The sequence below is a fragment of the Candoia aspera genome, chromosome 1 (assembly GCF_035149785.1).
Source record: "Candoia aspera isolate rCanAsp1 chromosome 1, rCanAsp1.hap2, whole genome shotgun sequence".
NCBI lineage: Eukaryota > Metazoa > Chordata > Lepidosauria > Squamata > Boidae > Candoia > Candoia aspera.
The window spans coordinates 264,192,084-264,208,769 of record NC_086153.1 but is presented as its reverse complement, the minus strand read 5'-3'; the positions used below and the strand labels follow the sequence as shown (position 1 = coordinate 264,208,769).

At 38.6% G+C, this 16,686-nt stretch overlaps 1 protein-coding gene across 1 annotated transcript in view; it reads right to left on the bottom strand.

Annotated features, from left to right (window-relative positions):
- Positions 1-16,686, bottom strand: part of LDLRAD3 (low density lipoprotein receptor class A domain containing 3) — a 196,349-nt gene that overhangs the window by 138,091 nt on the left and 41,572 nt on the right. Inside the window, exon 2 of the mRNA XM_063289620.1 lies at positions 929-1,075. Within this exon, the coding sequence (XP_063145690.1) occupies positions 929-1,075 (147 nt within the window). The remainder of the gene's footprint in view (positions 1-928; positions 1,076-16,686) is intronic.

Here is a 16,686-nt window from a genome sequence, read left to right as displayed (position 1 = left end):
TAAAAATTGATGTATTTTATCTTTTCTAATTTGAATTGAGAAAATAGCCTGGTTCAAATGTCTACTCAGTCACAAAAATCACAGTGCTTTTGAGTAAGCTGCTCCAGGCAGGTGGTGGTGATTGTGTTGGTAATGTTAACCTACTTTCAGGGCCATTTTCTAGAAAAAGATGGGGAAAATTATGCTTCTAATAAGGAAGGGAACATTCGTTTCAGTTATATAAACAGGAGGCTGTTAAGGTCTGGATGGGAAGGAATAGACTTCGGCTGAACTTAAGCTATTTCTGATTCCAAAGATGGTTCATCTATAGCTTTGGACAGGGTCTATCTCCCCTATGTGGAGCTAGTTCACAGCCTGGGGATTCTCCTGGACTTGCAGCTTGAGTAGCAGGTGAGACCATGCCAAGGCAACTTTTGTATGAATACATCTTATGCACCAATTGAGACCTTCCTGGAGCTGTTACATACAATCACTCATGCCTGTCTCATGACTGTACTACCACAATTCACTGCCTTTGAAAACCATGTGAAGCTTAAACTGGTTTACCATATAATAGCCTGGGTATAGGGATGGCTGCATTTATATTTGCCTATGTAACACTGGATGCCAGTCAGCTTCTGGTGTAATTCAAAGTGCTGCATATCACCTTTGAAGTCCTGTATGGTTTAGGGCCTGGTTATCTCCAAGGCCTGCTCCAAAATGAATCTGCCCAGCCCATAAAATTTGAGAGAGTCCTTGTTGAGGGTCCTGTTACCTAACAACGAGTTTCATCTTCCAGGACCCTGTAGTAAGGCCTTCTCAGTGCACTTCCTGTAGGATAACTTGTCTGTCTCTCTATCATCATTGAGATGCATTTAAATATATACAGTAGGTTTAAGCCTCACTATTCAAAATATGCAAGGTAACAAGCTAAGTAGAGTGTACTCACGGCATTCCTTCTCGTCACTCTCATCAAAGCAGTCTGGCAGCCCGTCACATTGCCAGGCTCCTGGGATACAGCGTCCATTACTGCACATGAAATTTCCAGGAATATTACATTCATTTGTGAAATTATTCCAAGGCAAGAGTTGGCTTTCTGTAAACCAGGAAAGATGAAGTAAAAAGAAGAGGTCAAGTCCACATACGCAGAAATTATTTTCTCATCTGAACCAATATTGCTGGGAGACAAAAACATATATGAAAGGAAGGTAGAAAAGGTAGAAAATAAACATTTAGATCAACCGGTCTGGCCTGAATTAAATCAATATTGTGAAGTTCCCCTTTTTTCTATGCTTTGGAAGCTCTTATTTTCTATTATTCCCAAACTGTATATCTCTGAATTATCTCTGATAATAAAATGATTTGGGAAAATTGAACATCGAAGTTTATATTATGCTTATAGATGCTCCTACAATACAGTAGCTGTCAAGCTCTCAAGAAAAAATGCAGAAAGAAAGATAAATTAAGAAATATGGAATTAAGATTAGGGAGAATACTTTTAAAAACAAAGAGGGATATGTGTCTATTGAAATAATTTTAACATGCAACCTTCTATCTGAAGTAGCAGCTATGGAAGCTTCTTAATCCAAAAAAAGAAAAAAGATTTCAAACTAAATACTCCAAGGAAAAAATAATGCTAACAACCTTTATTCATACTTGATGAGAACAGTTTATTTATTTATGGATTAGCTAAAGCCAATGCTCCAAAAATATCAGGTGTCTAAACAAATAATAATAAGTTTAGTGTTGAAATACTACTAATTCTTGGTCAGAAAGCAGTGAAGGGTATTGTAAAGCAAGCAAGAACATCCTGCCAGATATATAGCATTTGATGAACCAAGATAAATACAAACTACCCTAAAAATCTTTCCTACAATTCCTACAAAAGCTTCACTATTCCCAAATAAAATTTGATCATCAGCCCTTTTCAGGCAATATGTTCATCTTGTTTTGTATACGTGAACAGGTGAGGAGAAATAAACAGCCCCTCCCCACTCCAATTTGTCCTGAAAATATCACTAAAGTGCCAGCCTTCAGGGATGTAACATAACTGCCCATAGTAGGGAGCCTTCATACACACACACACATACACACACAAAATATTCCCTTCGCATCCCTATGGGTGGTATGTGTCTTCCTCAATCTTGGGTCCTCTACCAGAGGCCGGGGAGTTTGAGGGTTCTGCACAGTATCTGAGCTGTTCCTAGCACTGCACTCTTCTGGACAGAGAGCTCTAATGTTGCTCCTGGGATCTGTTGTAGCCACTGTCCCAGCTTAGGAGTCACAGCCCTCCTATCATCACTGGGACCACTTTGGCCTTCACTTTCCACATCCTCTCTAGTTCTTCTTTCAGGCCCTGGTACTTCTCCAGCTTCTCATACTCCTCCTTCCTGATGTTGCTGTCATTTGGCTCTGCTACATCTATCACCACCGCTGTCTTCTGGTCCTTGTCTACTACAATGTTTGGCTGATTGGTCAGTACCTGCCTGTCCATCTGGATCTGGAAATCCACAGGATCTTAGCCCTGTCATTCTCTACGACCTTCTGTGGAATATCCCATTTGGACTAGCCCATACGCTGTGCAGATGTTCCCGTACACAATGCTAGCTACTTGGTTGTGCTGTTCAGTGTATGCTGTTCCTGTCTGCATCTTACATATATACATCATACACACACACACATGAAATTAATCAGGGCATAAATATTTATTAAATCAGCTTTGACTTGGCAAAAAAGGATACATGTTTCATTGTCAAAGCAGAAACAGTGTGTTTAATCAGCAGCCTCTTTCTGTTAAAAGTATGTTTCTCAAAAGGTTTGTATGCAGTGTAATACACATATTTAAGCTATATGCAGTACCACATAAGATGTCTTCCTTCAGCATCTTCCACAACAGTTTCAGGAAGTCTGCCAACTCTCCAAAACAGATTTGGGGCACGCAGAGAAAGAAGGAAGTTCCAATGTGGCAGGGTAGTCTAAAGCAGTGGTTTTAAAACTGTGGTCTGGAGACCCTGTGGGTCCCCGAAACCCTTTCAGGAAGTCCAGGAAGTCAAATAAATAAATATTTTAAAATTTCTCAGTTTTAATTTCTAATACAGTAAATATCAATAGATATAGCCCATACGAAACAAAGCTCTTTGGGGTCCTCAATCATTTTCAAGAATGTAAACGGATCCTGAGACCAAAATGTTTGAAAACCACTGGTCTAAAGGAAGTAATTGGATACAATCCCCATTACGGAACCTGTTTCTAACACAAAGTGTGGACAAGGTTTAAGCAGCCTCCTCTAATATCTACAAGCAGTAGCAGCACACGTAATATCTGTAAACTAAAGTTCATTTTATTATCCCTTCTCAAGACTAAAAAATTCTTCCAAGTCATTTTTTTACATGAAAGCCGCACTATTTCCCCTTAAATGAAAAGCTTATTTAGTTGCAACTCTGAGAGTTTGAAAGCTTGTGCAGACATTATCTTAATGAATAGTATGCAACTTTCAACTCTGGTGAGTATTAAAGCATTTGGTAATACACTATAGCCATATTCATCTCTTTAATTCACTTTTCCTTAGACTTCAGCACTTAACAAATGAACTAAACCTTGGTTTAATCAAAACAGTAATAAGTAGTTTCCAAATTAATGCAAGGTGAAGTTCAAAGAGATCTCCTGTATCCATGTACAAATCTACCTTCTGAACCAGAATGGTGAAAAAACTTCTCTTTTAGTGCCGACACTCCCTAAAGTTTATTTTCATCTTGGTTGCTGCTGAACCAAGTTCATTCCCATAAAGGAAAATAATTCCCATGGGCACCTTGCCCACTGGACTTCATTTTTTAAAAGATTCTTTTATTAAATCAATAGAGTTTGCAGATTTCAAAACACAGCGACCTTATTTAACTGAAGATAAATAAATAGAACTGGCAGGTTGCAAAAAGCTACATGCATCTACTTTACAAATGCATCTTGGCCCTATTTTATCCTCATAGGATGGTTTAGCAAATAAATATGACTGATGTCTGCAACCCAGCACTTTGCAGCCACCAGGCAGAAAAAGAAAAAGTCAAGGAGAAGATGGAGTGGTAGAAACCACCATGAAGGGGTAATAGAGATGGCAGGCAACTTTGCCTTAGATAAGTGTTTTGTGGTCACCCATTTCATAGCATGGAATTGAGGCCAATCCAAAGCAATCATTTAGTTACACTATTCATAACTTGCTCTCTAAATTTCAAATATGTTTGTTGTTGTTGTTTACTAGTTCAGTCACTTCCGATTCTTCATGACTTCATGGACCAGCCAACGCCAGAGCTTCCTGTCGGTCGTCAACACCCCCAGCTCCTCCAGGGACAAGTCCGTCACCTCTAGAATATCACCCATCCACCTTGCCCTTGGTCGGCCCCTCTCCCTTTTGCCTTCCACTCTCCCTAGCATCAGCATATTCTCCAGGGTGTCCTGTCTTCTCATTATGTGGCCAAAGTTTTTCAGTTTTGCCTTTAATATCATTCCCTCAAGTGAGCAGTCTGGCTTGATTTCCTGGAGGATGGACTGGTTTGATCTTCTTGCAGTCCAAGGCACTCTCAGAATTTTCCTCCAACATCACAGTTCCAAAGCATCGATCTTCCTTCTCTCAGCCTTCCTTATGGTCCAGCTCTCGCAGACATATGTTACTATGGGGAGCACCATTGCTTTAACGATGCGGACCTTTGTTGTCAGTGTGATGTCTCTGCTCTTGACTATTTTATCAAGATTTGTCATTGCTCTTCTCCCAAGGATTAAGCATCTTCTGATTTCCTGACTGCAGTCAGCATCTGCAGTAATCTTCGCACCTAGAAATACAAAGTCTTTCACTGCTTCTACATTTTCTCCATCTATTTGCCAGTTATCAGTCAAGCTGGTTGCCATCATCTTGGTTTTTCTGAGGTTTAGCTGCAAGCCAGCTTTTGCACTTTCTTCTTTCACCTTCATCATAAGGCTCCTCAGTTCCTCTTCGCTTTCAGCCATCAAAGTGGTATCATCTGCATATCTGAGATTGTTAATGTTTCTTCCAGAGATTTTAACTCCAGCCTTGGATTCCTCAAGCCCAGCATGTCGCATGATGTGTTCTGCATACAAGTTGAATAGGTAGGGTGAGAGTATATAGCCCTGCCGTACTCCTTTCCCAATCTTAAACCAGTCCGTTGTTCCGTGGTCTGTTCTTACTGTTGCTACTTGGTCGTTATACAGATTCTTCAGGAGGCAGACAAGATGACTTGGTATCCCCATACCACTAAGAACTTGCCACAACTTGTTATGGTCCACACAGTCAAAGGCTTTAGAATAGTCAATAAAACAGAAATAGATGTTTTTCTGAAACTCCCTGGCTTTTTCCATTATCCAGCGGATATTGGCAATTTGGTCCCTAGTTCCTCTGCCTTTTCTAAACCCAGCTTGTACATCTGGCAATTCTCGCTCCATGAGTTGTTGAAGTCTGCCTTGCAGGATCTTGAGCATTACCTTACTGGCATGTGAAATGAGTGCCACTGTTCGATAGTTTGAACATTCTTTAGTGTTTCCCTTTTTTGGTATGGGGATATAAGTTGATTTTTTCCAATCTGATGGCCATTGTGTTTTCCAAATTTGCTGGCATATAGCATGCATTACCTTGACAGCATCATCTTGCAAGATTTTGAACAGTTCAGCTGGGATGCCGTCGTCTCCTGCTGCCTTGTTATTAGCAATGCTTCTTAAGGCCCATTCAACCTCACTCTTCAGGATGTCTGGCTCTAGCTCACTGACCACACCATCAAAGCTATCCCCGATATTGTTACCCTTCCTATATAGGTCTTCTGTATATTCTTGCCACCTTTTCTTGATCTCTACTTCTTCTGTTAGGTCCTTGCCATCTTTGTTTTTGATCAAACCCATTTTGGCCTGGAATTTACCTCCGATATTTCTAATTTTCTGGAAGAGGTCTCTTGTCCTTCCTATTCTATTGCCTTCTTCCACTTCCGCACATTGCTTGTTTAAAAATCATTCCTTATCTCTTCTGGCTAACCTCTGGAATTTTGCATTTAATTGGGCATATCTCCCCCTATCGCTGTTGCCTTTTGCTTTCCTTCTTTCTTGGGCTACTTCTAGTGTCTCAGCAGACAGCCACTTTGCCTTCTTGGTTTTCTCTTTCTTTGGGATGTATTTTGTTGCCGCCTCCTGAACAATGTTGCAAACTTCTGTCCATAGTTCCTCCGGGACCCTATCTACTAAGTCCAGTCCCTTAAATCGATTCTTCACCTCCACTGCATATTCCTTAGGAATATTAGTGAGCTCATATCTAGCTGATCTGTGGGTCTTCCCTAATCTCTTTAGTCTGATCCTAAATTGTGCAAGAAGAAGTTCGTGATCGAAACTACAGTCAGCTCCAGGTCTTGTTTTTACCGACTGTATAGATGTCCACCACCTTTGGCTGCAAAGGATGTAGTCAGTCTGATTTCGGTGTTGTCCATCTGGTGAAGTCCATGTATAAAGCCGTCTCTTAGCTTGTTGGAAGAGAGTGTTTGTTATGCAGAGTGAGTTGACTTGGCAAAATTCTATCAGCCTATGTCCTGCTTCGTTTTGTTCTCCCAGGCCATGCTTATCTGTAATTCCAGGTGTCATTTGACTGCCCACCTTAGCATTCCAGTCTCCCGTGATGAAAATAACGGGAGATGATGAAAATAACATCTCTTTTAGGCGTGTTGTCCAGTAGGTGCTGCAGATCCTCATAGAACTGCTCTACTTCAGCTTCTTCAGCATCTGTGGTTGGGGCGTATATTTGGATCACTGTGATGTTAGATGGCTTGCCCTGAATTCAAATTGAGATCATTCTATCGTTTTTTGGATTGTATCCAAGCACTGCTTTAGCCACTTTACTATTAATTAGGAAGACTACTCCATTTCTTCTGTGGTCCTCTTGTCCACAGTAGTAGATCTGGTGGTCATTTGATGTGAAGTGGCCCATTCCAGTCCATTTCAGTTCACTGACGCCCAAAATGTCTATCTTTAATCTTGACATCTCACCAACAACCACATACAATTTGCCCTGGCTCATAGATCTTACATTCCAGGTTCCAATGGTGTGTTGATCCTTAGAACATCGGATTCGCCGTTCACCACCAGCATCGTCGGCCGCTAGCCGTCCTTTCAGCTTTGAGCTAGCTGCGTCATCACGTCTGGGGCTAGTTGAACTCATCCTCTGTTCCTCCCCAGTAGCATTTTGACCATCTTCCGACCTGGGGGTCTCATCTTCCAATGGTATACCGACATATCTCTGGTTGTACTGATCCATTGAGTTTTCACGGCAAGAATACTGGGGTGGGTTGCCATTACCTTCCCCAGGGATCGCATTTAGTCTGACCTCTCTGTCATGACCTTCCCGTCTTGGGCGGCCCTTCACGGTTTAGCTCATGGCATCATTGAGGTGCTCAAGCTCCAGCACCACGACAAGGTAGCGATCCTTTGCTGAAATTCAAATATGTGCATTAACCCAAAAACATCACCTATCAATTGCTCTATCAGAGGGGCTGCTGAATATGGACTATCATAAGTGTCAAGTTTGTCTCAGTCACATTAATATGATGAATTAAGTTCAATTAATTTACTGAAACTTGTATACATTGTGCAGAAGTCACTATGATACTGGAAGAGTACAGATCTCTTATCGGTCCACTGATTGACTCTGTGCCAGACATAATCACTCAGCCTGACCTACTTCCAAGACTGTTCTGAGAATATACTGGGATAAACTTAAGTGCATTGCACAGAGCTCCTTTAAAGAAGGTCAATATACTGATATAATAAACATATGATTTAATCAAACAGCTCAAACTGTACAGGAATCAAATATATAATAAAGGCATATTATACCTATTTCCATTCATATACCTTGACATATCTCATCCATAGAACTGTTCACTATAGATGATATATGATATATATGATATATGACATATGATATGATATTCATACTCTGTTAATTATTTAGCATCACTGTCAGTCTTCACACAGGCACAGCAGTAAATCCCTACACTCCCCAAACTAACAAGTCATAGGCATCCTTGAGAATATGAGGGCGGGGAGGTGATGAAACCTTTCAGTTCAATTTTATTTACAGCCAAAAGGCCCCAAAACAAGTTACAAATGTCAATCTAAACTTGGCATTAAACAGTTTAACAAATAAAATGTTTAATATTACACAATAGACTTAAAACCTCAACTCACAGATTTGTTACTAAAAGCCTTGTTTTCATAGCCATAGTTAAAATCTGACTGTTGCCTCTGTAATCAAGTAAAATTTTTACATACTCAGAAGTATCTCTTCCTGGTTTGGATTTTAAAATAGGCCAGATAACTTCCTGCCGAAAACTCTTATAGACTTCACAGTACAATAAAATATGATCCACCATTTCAGGATCAGTGCCATTACAGGGACAAAAATCTTAGAGAGATGGGAATTTTTTGAAATCTACCAGGTAGCATATTTGATGGCAATACATTCAATATGGCTTTTGAAAAGGCTATTCTGTATTTATTTATATATGAGCTATTCAAATACTTAGGGTGTTGAAAAATAATCTGTAGTTAAAAGGTGATGAAACACATCCTGCAATGTCATGACACAAACTCCACCCCGTATGTACTTCTGCGGGGAGTCACTGTGCAGTGCACCCTGACTGAGACCAGGTTGTAGTTTGCCTGAAGGATAGGGTTTTGTCAGTTTGTCACCTGCATGAAAAGTATTAAACAGATGGTGAGAGGATTATTGGGTTGACTGAGACATCTATCAGCAAGCATATCTGCCTTCTAGTAAAGATGTATATGGGGTAGATTTATCAGGCAAAGGAGTCTGGGTTGTTTGTGCTTTGTGTTTCCTTGTGTGCTGGAGGTGCTGTAGAGGTATCAAGGAGCAGGGTGATTGAAGTTGCAGGATGAAAGCAGGACAACACAGTTGGAGAGGGGATCCTCGGAGGAAAGAGGAATACGGTGACTGAGGAAGCTGCAGAGCAAGCTGCAGAGCAAGCAGAATTGGACAGGTAACATCTGCACAGCAGACTGCCTGGTGAAAAACATGAAACTACACTGGAAAAAAACAGCAAAATAGCATAACAAAGTGTGGCCAAGGTGTTCTCTTTCCAAGAGGCTCAGGAAAAAAGGTTATTCTCCCTCTCTAGGCTAAGAGCATGAAAGTGAAAGTAAAGCAAATCAGGAGGGGGGTTGGGAGGGTTAACATAGCCAAACAGTGATTAACTTTAATGACAGGGTAGAAAGAAAGGAATGACTGGAACAGTTAAGGAACTGCAAGAAGCTCTGTACATGAATGTACAGTGGATACAAATACTCTACACATCCCTGTTAAAATGCCAGGTTTTTGAGATGTAAAAAAAAACAGACCAAGATAAATCACTTCAGAATTTTTTTTCCACCTTTAATATAACATACAAGCTGTACAATTCAATTGAAAAACAAACTGAAATCTTTTAGGCCAAAAAAATAAAAATAATAAAAAAACTAGAATAACTTGGTTGCATAAGTATGCACACCCTTACACTTTGTTCAACACTTTGTTGAAGCACCTTTTGATTGTATGACAGCATTCAAACTTTTGGAGTAGGAGTCTCTCAGCATGGCACATCTTGCCTTGGGAACCTTTGCCCACACTTCCTTGCAGAAGCGCTCCAAATCTGTCAGATTGCAAGGGCATCTCCTGGGCACAGCCCTCTGCAGGTCACCCCACCGATTTTCAATTGGATTCAGGTCCAGGCTCTGGCTGGGCCATTCCAAAACTTCGATCTTCTTCTGGTGAAGCCATTCTTTTGTTGATTTGGAGGTATCCTTTGGGTCGTTGTCGTGTTGAAAGGTGAAATTCCTCCTCATCTTCAGCATTTTAGCAGAGGCCTGAAGGTTTTCTGCCAAAATTGACTGATACTTGGAACTGTTCATCATTCCCTCCACCTTGACTAAAGCCCCAGTTCCAGCTGAAGAAAATCAGCCCCAAAGCATAAAGCTGCCACCACCATGCTTCACTGTGGGTCTGGTGTACTTTTGGTGATGCACATTGTTGTTTTTGCGCCAAACACTTTCTGGAATTATGGCCAAAACGTTCAAAGAAAAACATCCAAGCCTGGCTACATTTTGCAAAAACCTACATCAAGTCTGACAAAAGCATGTGGGAAAATGGGTTATGGTCTGATGAGACCAAGGTTGAACTTTCTGGCCATAATTCCAAATGTAATGTATATTACATTACTAAGGTAGGACCACTTTATATAAGTGCAAATTACTTACTTTATCTGCACTGTAACAATAAAAGTCACTTTATTTGGCAGAAGAACACTGTCTGGGTATCTGGAAAAGTTCCTTTCCTTTCCCATCATCTGACAAGCACAATGCATGTACAAAGGGTGGACTTTGCATCATGATATCACAATGCACAAAGTTTCAGCATTTTGGCATCATCATGGTGAGGAGCACATGCCTATGAAAGTTTACTCACTTCACCCTGAAAGAGAAGCTGTGTTATTTAAAATAAAGAAGATCTATAGAAAATCTGCCTACGGTCAAACACAAGAATCAAATCCTATATAACTGTCAGCCTCCAAGTTTAAATTCCAGTTTTTTCCCTGCTCTTTCAAATCAATAGACTTTTGGCCATTCTTTTCTCAATCTGGAAAATAGCATGCAATTGCTCAGTGTTAACACTGGCCTGAGTCAGTCCACCTGCCAGCTTCAGCCTTTACAAGCACAATCTAGGACATCTGTTGCAAACAAAAGAATAGCAATTGAAGATTCCCTGAGGACTCACTAATCCCTCTGACTAATTCTAATCCTTCTGTCTGCCACCATTTACACTGATTTTTTATTATACCCAAACCTAAGAAGAGATAATTACAAAAACTAGTCAACAAAAATCAATATAATTCAATTTGTTCAGAGAGCAGAGGGATGTTTCAGCTTTCATCTTAGCATTAACCATGAAATGCTTTGAAGTCCACAATCCAAAACTGAAAAAAACACCACAAAATCTTTGCTTTAATAACCACAGCAAAGGTCACCAAAATGATTGTGTCAAGATTAAATCATTCAGAGGAAGAATGGGGATAGAATTAACTCTGTTTTACCTGCCCACAGAACAGGGAGAACAATCCTGTGGCATCCTAAAGACTAATTAATTTATCAATGAATAAGTTCCTTGAATTATAGGAAGTTTATGCAACTATAAATGTATCAGTTGTTAAATTGCCAAAAATCTCTTGTTTATGGTACAAAGTTTAACATGGCTATCCTTCTGGATAAAGAAATATAATTGATAAAAATAAAATCTCCTTGGAATAGAGCTTGACACGTCCATGTAATTTTCTTGTCAATACAGAAAATTGACTTTTATTACTTGCAGTTCCTTGGCATTTTTTGGCTAACAGAGTTAGTTATTACTTATTAGCACAAGTTACTGGTGTTTCTTCAATTTTAAAACTATTTTCTTCTGAACCACTTAGTGCTTTCACTATTACTTTAACTACAAGTTTTTGTATATTTACGGTTCTTTCCACATAACTAGCGCAATTCATACTGCAGTTCTGTCAATTTAAGTCCATTTGATACTATCAGCTTCAAAGAGAAGTATATTTGTTTAAATTAAAACATTTATGGGGAGGGACTATGCTCATACTACAGGGTTCATTTTTAGTAGAAGATATATTGGATCAGTTTTCTCCAACTTGGTACCCAGCAGATGTGCTGAGACTATAGTTCCCAAAACCTCAAAGCACCATGGATCTTGGCAACATAGCTAAAGGGCTAAACCACAATTGTCTACAACAGTACACAGCATTAGTCCTTCTAATTAAAAAGGGTTTCAGACAATCATTTTAGCAACAGGTTAGAATCTTTCCAGAGAGGAATATGTTTTACCATACAACTTTTAACTGTTTCCTAAAACTTCTTTCCAGAAACTGTGGATTATAGCAAAGTGATTCCCTATTATTGAAAAAAAATATTTCCACCTTGAATTTTTTTCCAAGGTAAGTGAAAACTGTAATAGTTATACCCAGGGAAAACAACTTGTACAGATTGTTTTTTAATTCTGTATGGTTGTTATATAACACTAAGTCATACAGTATTTTGGGTTTGGGGGCTTAACAATGTCATAAAAACTTATTCACTATAGCTTGTAATCCCCCCCATAAAAAAGCCAGACCACATTATTGGTTACATTATGTGTGAGTCCAACCTAATTGATACTTTGCTTCCAATTTACTTTTGCCACAACTTGTAGGGCTGAATAAGCAAAGAAATATTTCTTCAGTCAAAGAAATAAAGAAGACATAAGCTAGAGACTGTTTTATTTCAATACAATCTTTCCTAGTTTTTATTACAATGCATTAACTTTAAGAAAACACAGTTGTAATAACAATACAACAGCTATTTTATGTAAACTGCCTGGATTTTCAGAGTATGCTAGTATTCAAAAACAATAAATGAACAAATACCCTGAGAATTGGTTGAAAAATTAGGTAGTGATATACACACAAACTAACATTGGCTGCATTTATCTGAGAATTATGAGCAAAAGTCCATTAATCAACCTCAACCCATGCCTTAAAACATTTACTATAGGTATGTGATGTAATGCAAATAAAACCAGCAAAAGCAAAGGGGAGGGCAAAGAAAAAAACACCGAAGTATGTTACACCAAGACATAGCATCTACAAAAATAAGACTACAGAATTAGGTGTTTAGGAAGAATTGCCATATCTCAGACTTTAAAAACTCTTACTACTTATACATCTTTGATTATGATGATTTATTAAACTTGTGTGCTGCCTAATGCTCACTGACTGTGATTTATCTGTGATCTCTCTCATCCTAGGGTAAAAGGAGGCTTTTCTGATTGAACTATCTCAGTAACCTGTCAGCCCAGGTGATTCCTGGAAACCACAACAGAATTTAATTTTATAACTTCCTCTGGATTGTGCCATATACCTTTTAGTTGTTTTACTGACTGGTAAATGACTGTTTCAGTATTCCTTAAAAATTGATAAAATATTACAAAGCTTGATCCAGGAACTGGTACATATGCTGAATACCCAATCAAGATTACAAATGGAACCAAGTGTGCCCTCCACTGTGTGAAGAGTCTGTATTTATAAAATCAGCAAGACAGATATAGGAATTATTCGCCACAAAATTTACTGTGATTAATCCCACCAAACATGACACGGCTAGGCTTCACAACTGGATAGTCTTGGTAAAATCCCTAGCTTTAAATTTTATGCTGTCTCCACAACAGCTGTTAGTTCTGCTTGGAAGATATAAAAATAAATATGCAGAGAAAGCTCATGGGGCTTCTTTAATAGCTAAGAGAAAATAGAGAACATGTGTCATCTGAAAAACAAAGTTTGGGTGGAAAATGTACAAGGCACCAAACAAATAAAAGCCAAAATGGTTGGAGAAGTAGGGGAGGTTGAAGATTTCTTTACTAAATCAAAAAACTGGCTCCATGTGGTTTCTTGAAAATAACAGCTCTGCCACACTAGTACATAAAACTGTCATTAAGAGCGACAAATTATATATAAAGGTTTTAAGCATTTGGTGGGGTGGGGGGGAGACTTCCTGATAACAGTGCAGTCCCAGTCCTTGTACTATGAGCCCCTGTAAAGGAATTTAGAGGGGATGGGAAAGAAACAAATGAGACGTTAATGGGGGACTTCCAGAAAAAATGACAGTTTTTAGAAACAGGGAAGTGTGAGAAAGGAACTCAAAATAATCCTACCCTGATTTTGTTTAGTATATGGTGAGGCAGAGAGAAACATGGACAAGCTTTTATTTTTCTATTATTCTATCTTATTACAGTAAAGAGCATTCCTGCCATGCCTGTTTCTTGACCAGGCTTACCTTGAAGGCTGACAGCCTCCTGCTGATCACACAGCATTAAAACTGGGTTTACAGTTCCAAAAGGTGTTACTTTATCCCTATGCTGCTGCTATTTAGAAATACTTCCAAAGAAAGACACTTCAGAAAAGTCTCATTATTCTCAAAAGGGCAATCTGTACTCTCGCTGGAGGGGATTCCAGATTCCCCCCTGATTCCTGGGTTATGGTCGTGCTGGAGAACCATCAGCTTTAGAAAGTTTTAAGACTACAGAGGTTTGCCACCATGGCAAGTACAGAAACATGGAGAAACCATAGTAATTTATTCTCTTTTATGTTTTTGAAGAATGGAAGCAGAGAAACTTGGGAGAGAGAACAAGGCATTCTGTTACTGGCCAACAAATGAGCACTGATTGGTTGATGGTTCTCTATATTGGGCTCCGACTGGGAAGAGCAAACTCTGATTGGTCGGCAGTTCCCTGTGTGCTCTATAAGCAAACAGAAATATAAACATGTGCACATGTATTGCATCCTGATGTCCAAATAGATCAACCTTGCGTACATTTTAAACCGTACTCAGAAGGACTGGAAAACGGAAAATTTGGTCATTTGGAATTATTACTTTCAGAGAAAATATTCAAACAAGTGAGAAGAAATACAGGAATTAATCTCAGCAATTTATCCTACGGACCGCTCATCAGCTGTGATCTTGACCAGAAAAATCAGCTCAGGAAATAAAGCTGTGCTATATGCATTTGTTGATGTACATGAGAAGACATAAACACACAAATGAATGCATATAACTTTTATTAAAACTATTCTGATGGTCAGTAAAATTATGGTAAGATCTTATGTGCCATGCAGGATAATACTGATATTCCCCTGCTATAGTCACAGGCACAAAACATATAGACAAATTTAGCTAGGATAACTCCTCAAATTAAGATCCCCAGACCAGGGAAGGTGAATCCTGATTAAGTCTCAAAGGGGAATTTACATTATAAATAATCCAAAATACATATAAACAGCACATTTTTATTAAACCTGTACTGATAATGACATATCCAAATTATAGCGCCCTCCCATTTGTCACATAGGATCATGCTGTGGAAATGCTTGTGATCAATTCAAGTGCATAATTGTAGCGGTTATAATTAATATTGAGCATACACAAGAAAATCTTTCCTCTTTCTGTATTGACAGAATCTGTGGAACAAAGAGGATACTGGGGAAGTTCCACTATTCTTTTTATAGTAATTACTGTATATAAATATATCATATATGGAAAAAATAAAGTAATACTTAAAGAAAGACATGGGAAATAGCTGTCTCAAGTACTAGACAAAATGACATGTATCTATATCTTAGCATGTCTTGGACATCTATGATAATGAGCAAGAGGATCTACAAAAAGTTTTAGTATCAAATAAGAGAGGTCATCAAAAACTAGCAATGTAATTTCTAAAACTTAAGTTTGATTGGGAGCGCATTCAAGCTAAAAGTATAATTAAAAATTACAGATAGTATTGGCAAAGTAAGTTTTCTACATTCCCAAGAATCTTGGTAGATTTTAAATATATATATATTCAATGCATTTTGTTCTATTTATTGGCTCCATTAATTTCTGTAATGGTTATATGACTGTATTTCAATGTGACTGTGTTTGAGTAGTCTATAAATAAGATCACTTTGGATGGGAAGTTCCTCTATTCAAGCTAGGCAGCTGCCAGCATTTTAGAAAAAGAAGAACCAAAAGCAACAGTATATTCTAACCATGCTAAGGAATAGAAATGAGAAAGAATGAAAAGAGATAATGAATAAATGATAAAAATTACTTTTAGCCAGATACAAAAATATGCATGCTAGGCTATGTTTTAAGATCCATACAGAACTAAAAGCCTAAGTCTATCAGACAAATGGAACCTGGAAAGGAAATAAGATGGAATTATGTGTAAACATTAGCACCCAAGCAGAAACAGGATATGCTTGGGATGTGAAGCTTTACTCAGAAACATATGGCCACTGATCACAACCCTTGTGTATTTCAACTGTCAGGCCTGTGGGCTGCCAACCACAAAGGGCAAAAGAAAAAGGTTTTACAGATCCCTAGATCTGTGGAATTACAGCATATTATAATTAGTGTGGACCTGATCACTGGGGATAAGGAGAGACAACTGAATATTTATGAAAGGCCAGCCCAGAAGCTCTTTGGATTTAAGTAGCATCTCCCATCTTCAAACACAGACAGATTAGGAAATCAAGCTTATTCTGTAGACAATACTTATTTTCCCCACTGTTGCAACACCTCATGATCTTTTTCCAAGTGACTATTGGCCACACTGTACTCGGCTCCAAAGAGGTGTGACAGAACCCATAGTAGCAAATTAATTGCACATTTGCAAAAACATTCAGCGGACAAAGTTGCTCACATCCGTTACAAATTAATTTTACATAGGAGGCATCTCCATTAGTGGAGCTGTCTAGAACGTGTGTTGCTGGCTTTAATTATTTAGTTTTATTCTATTCAATTTTCAGGGTTTTATTAAAGCATTTAATGCAGTGTTTAGATGTTTTTAAGAATGCAGACTTCCTAAGGCAGCTTGCAATACAAAACATATACTCCCATACCAACATAACATTCCTAAAATAATAAATCAGATTTACATATATGTTGAACAAGTTTAAACAAGCTAAATCCAATGCTTACATAAAAAGGCATATATAATTTAACATATACTTTCAGCTGAAAGCTAAAGAAAACAGCAATTGAATGTTTTAAGTTAACTCTCAGTCTTTGAATTGGGCTTGGAAATGCAGCAGCAATATATACTGTTCT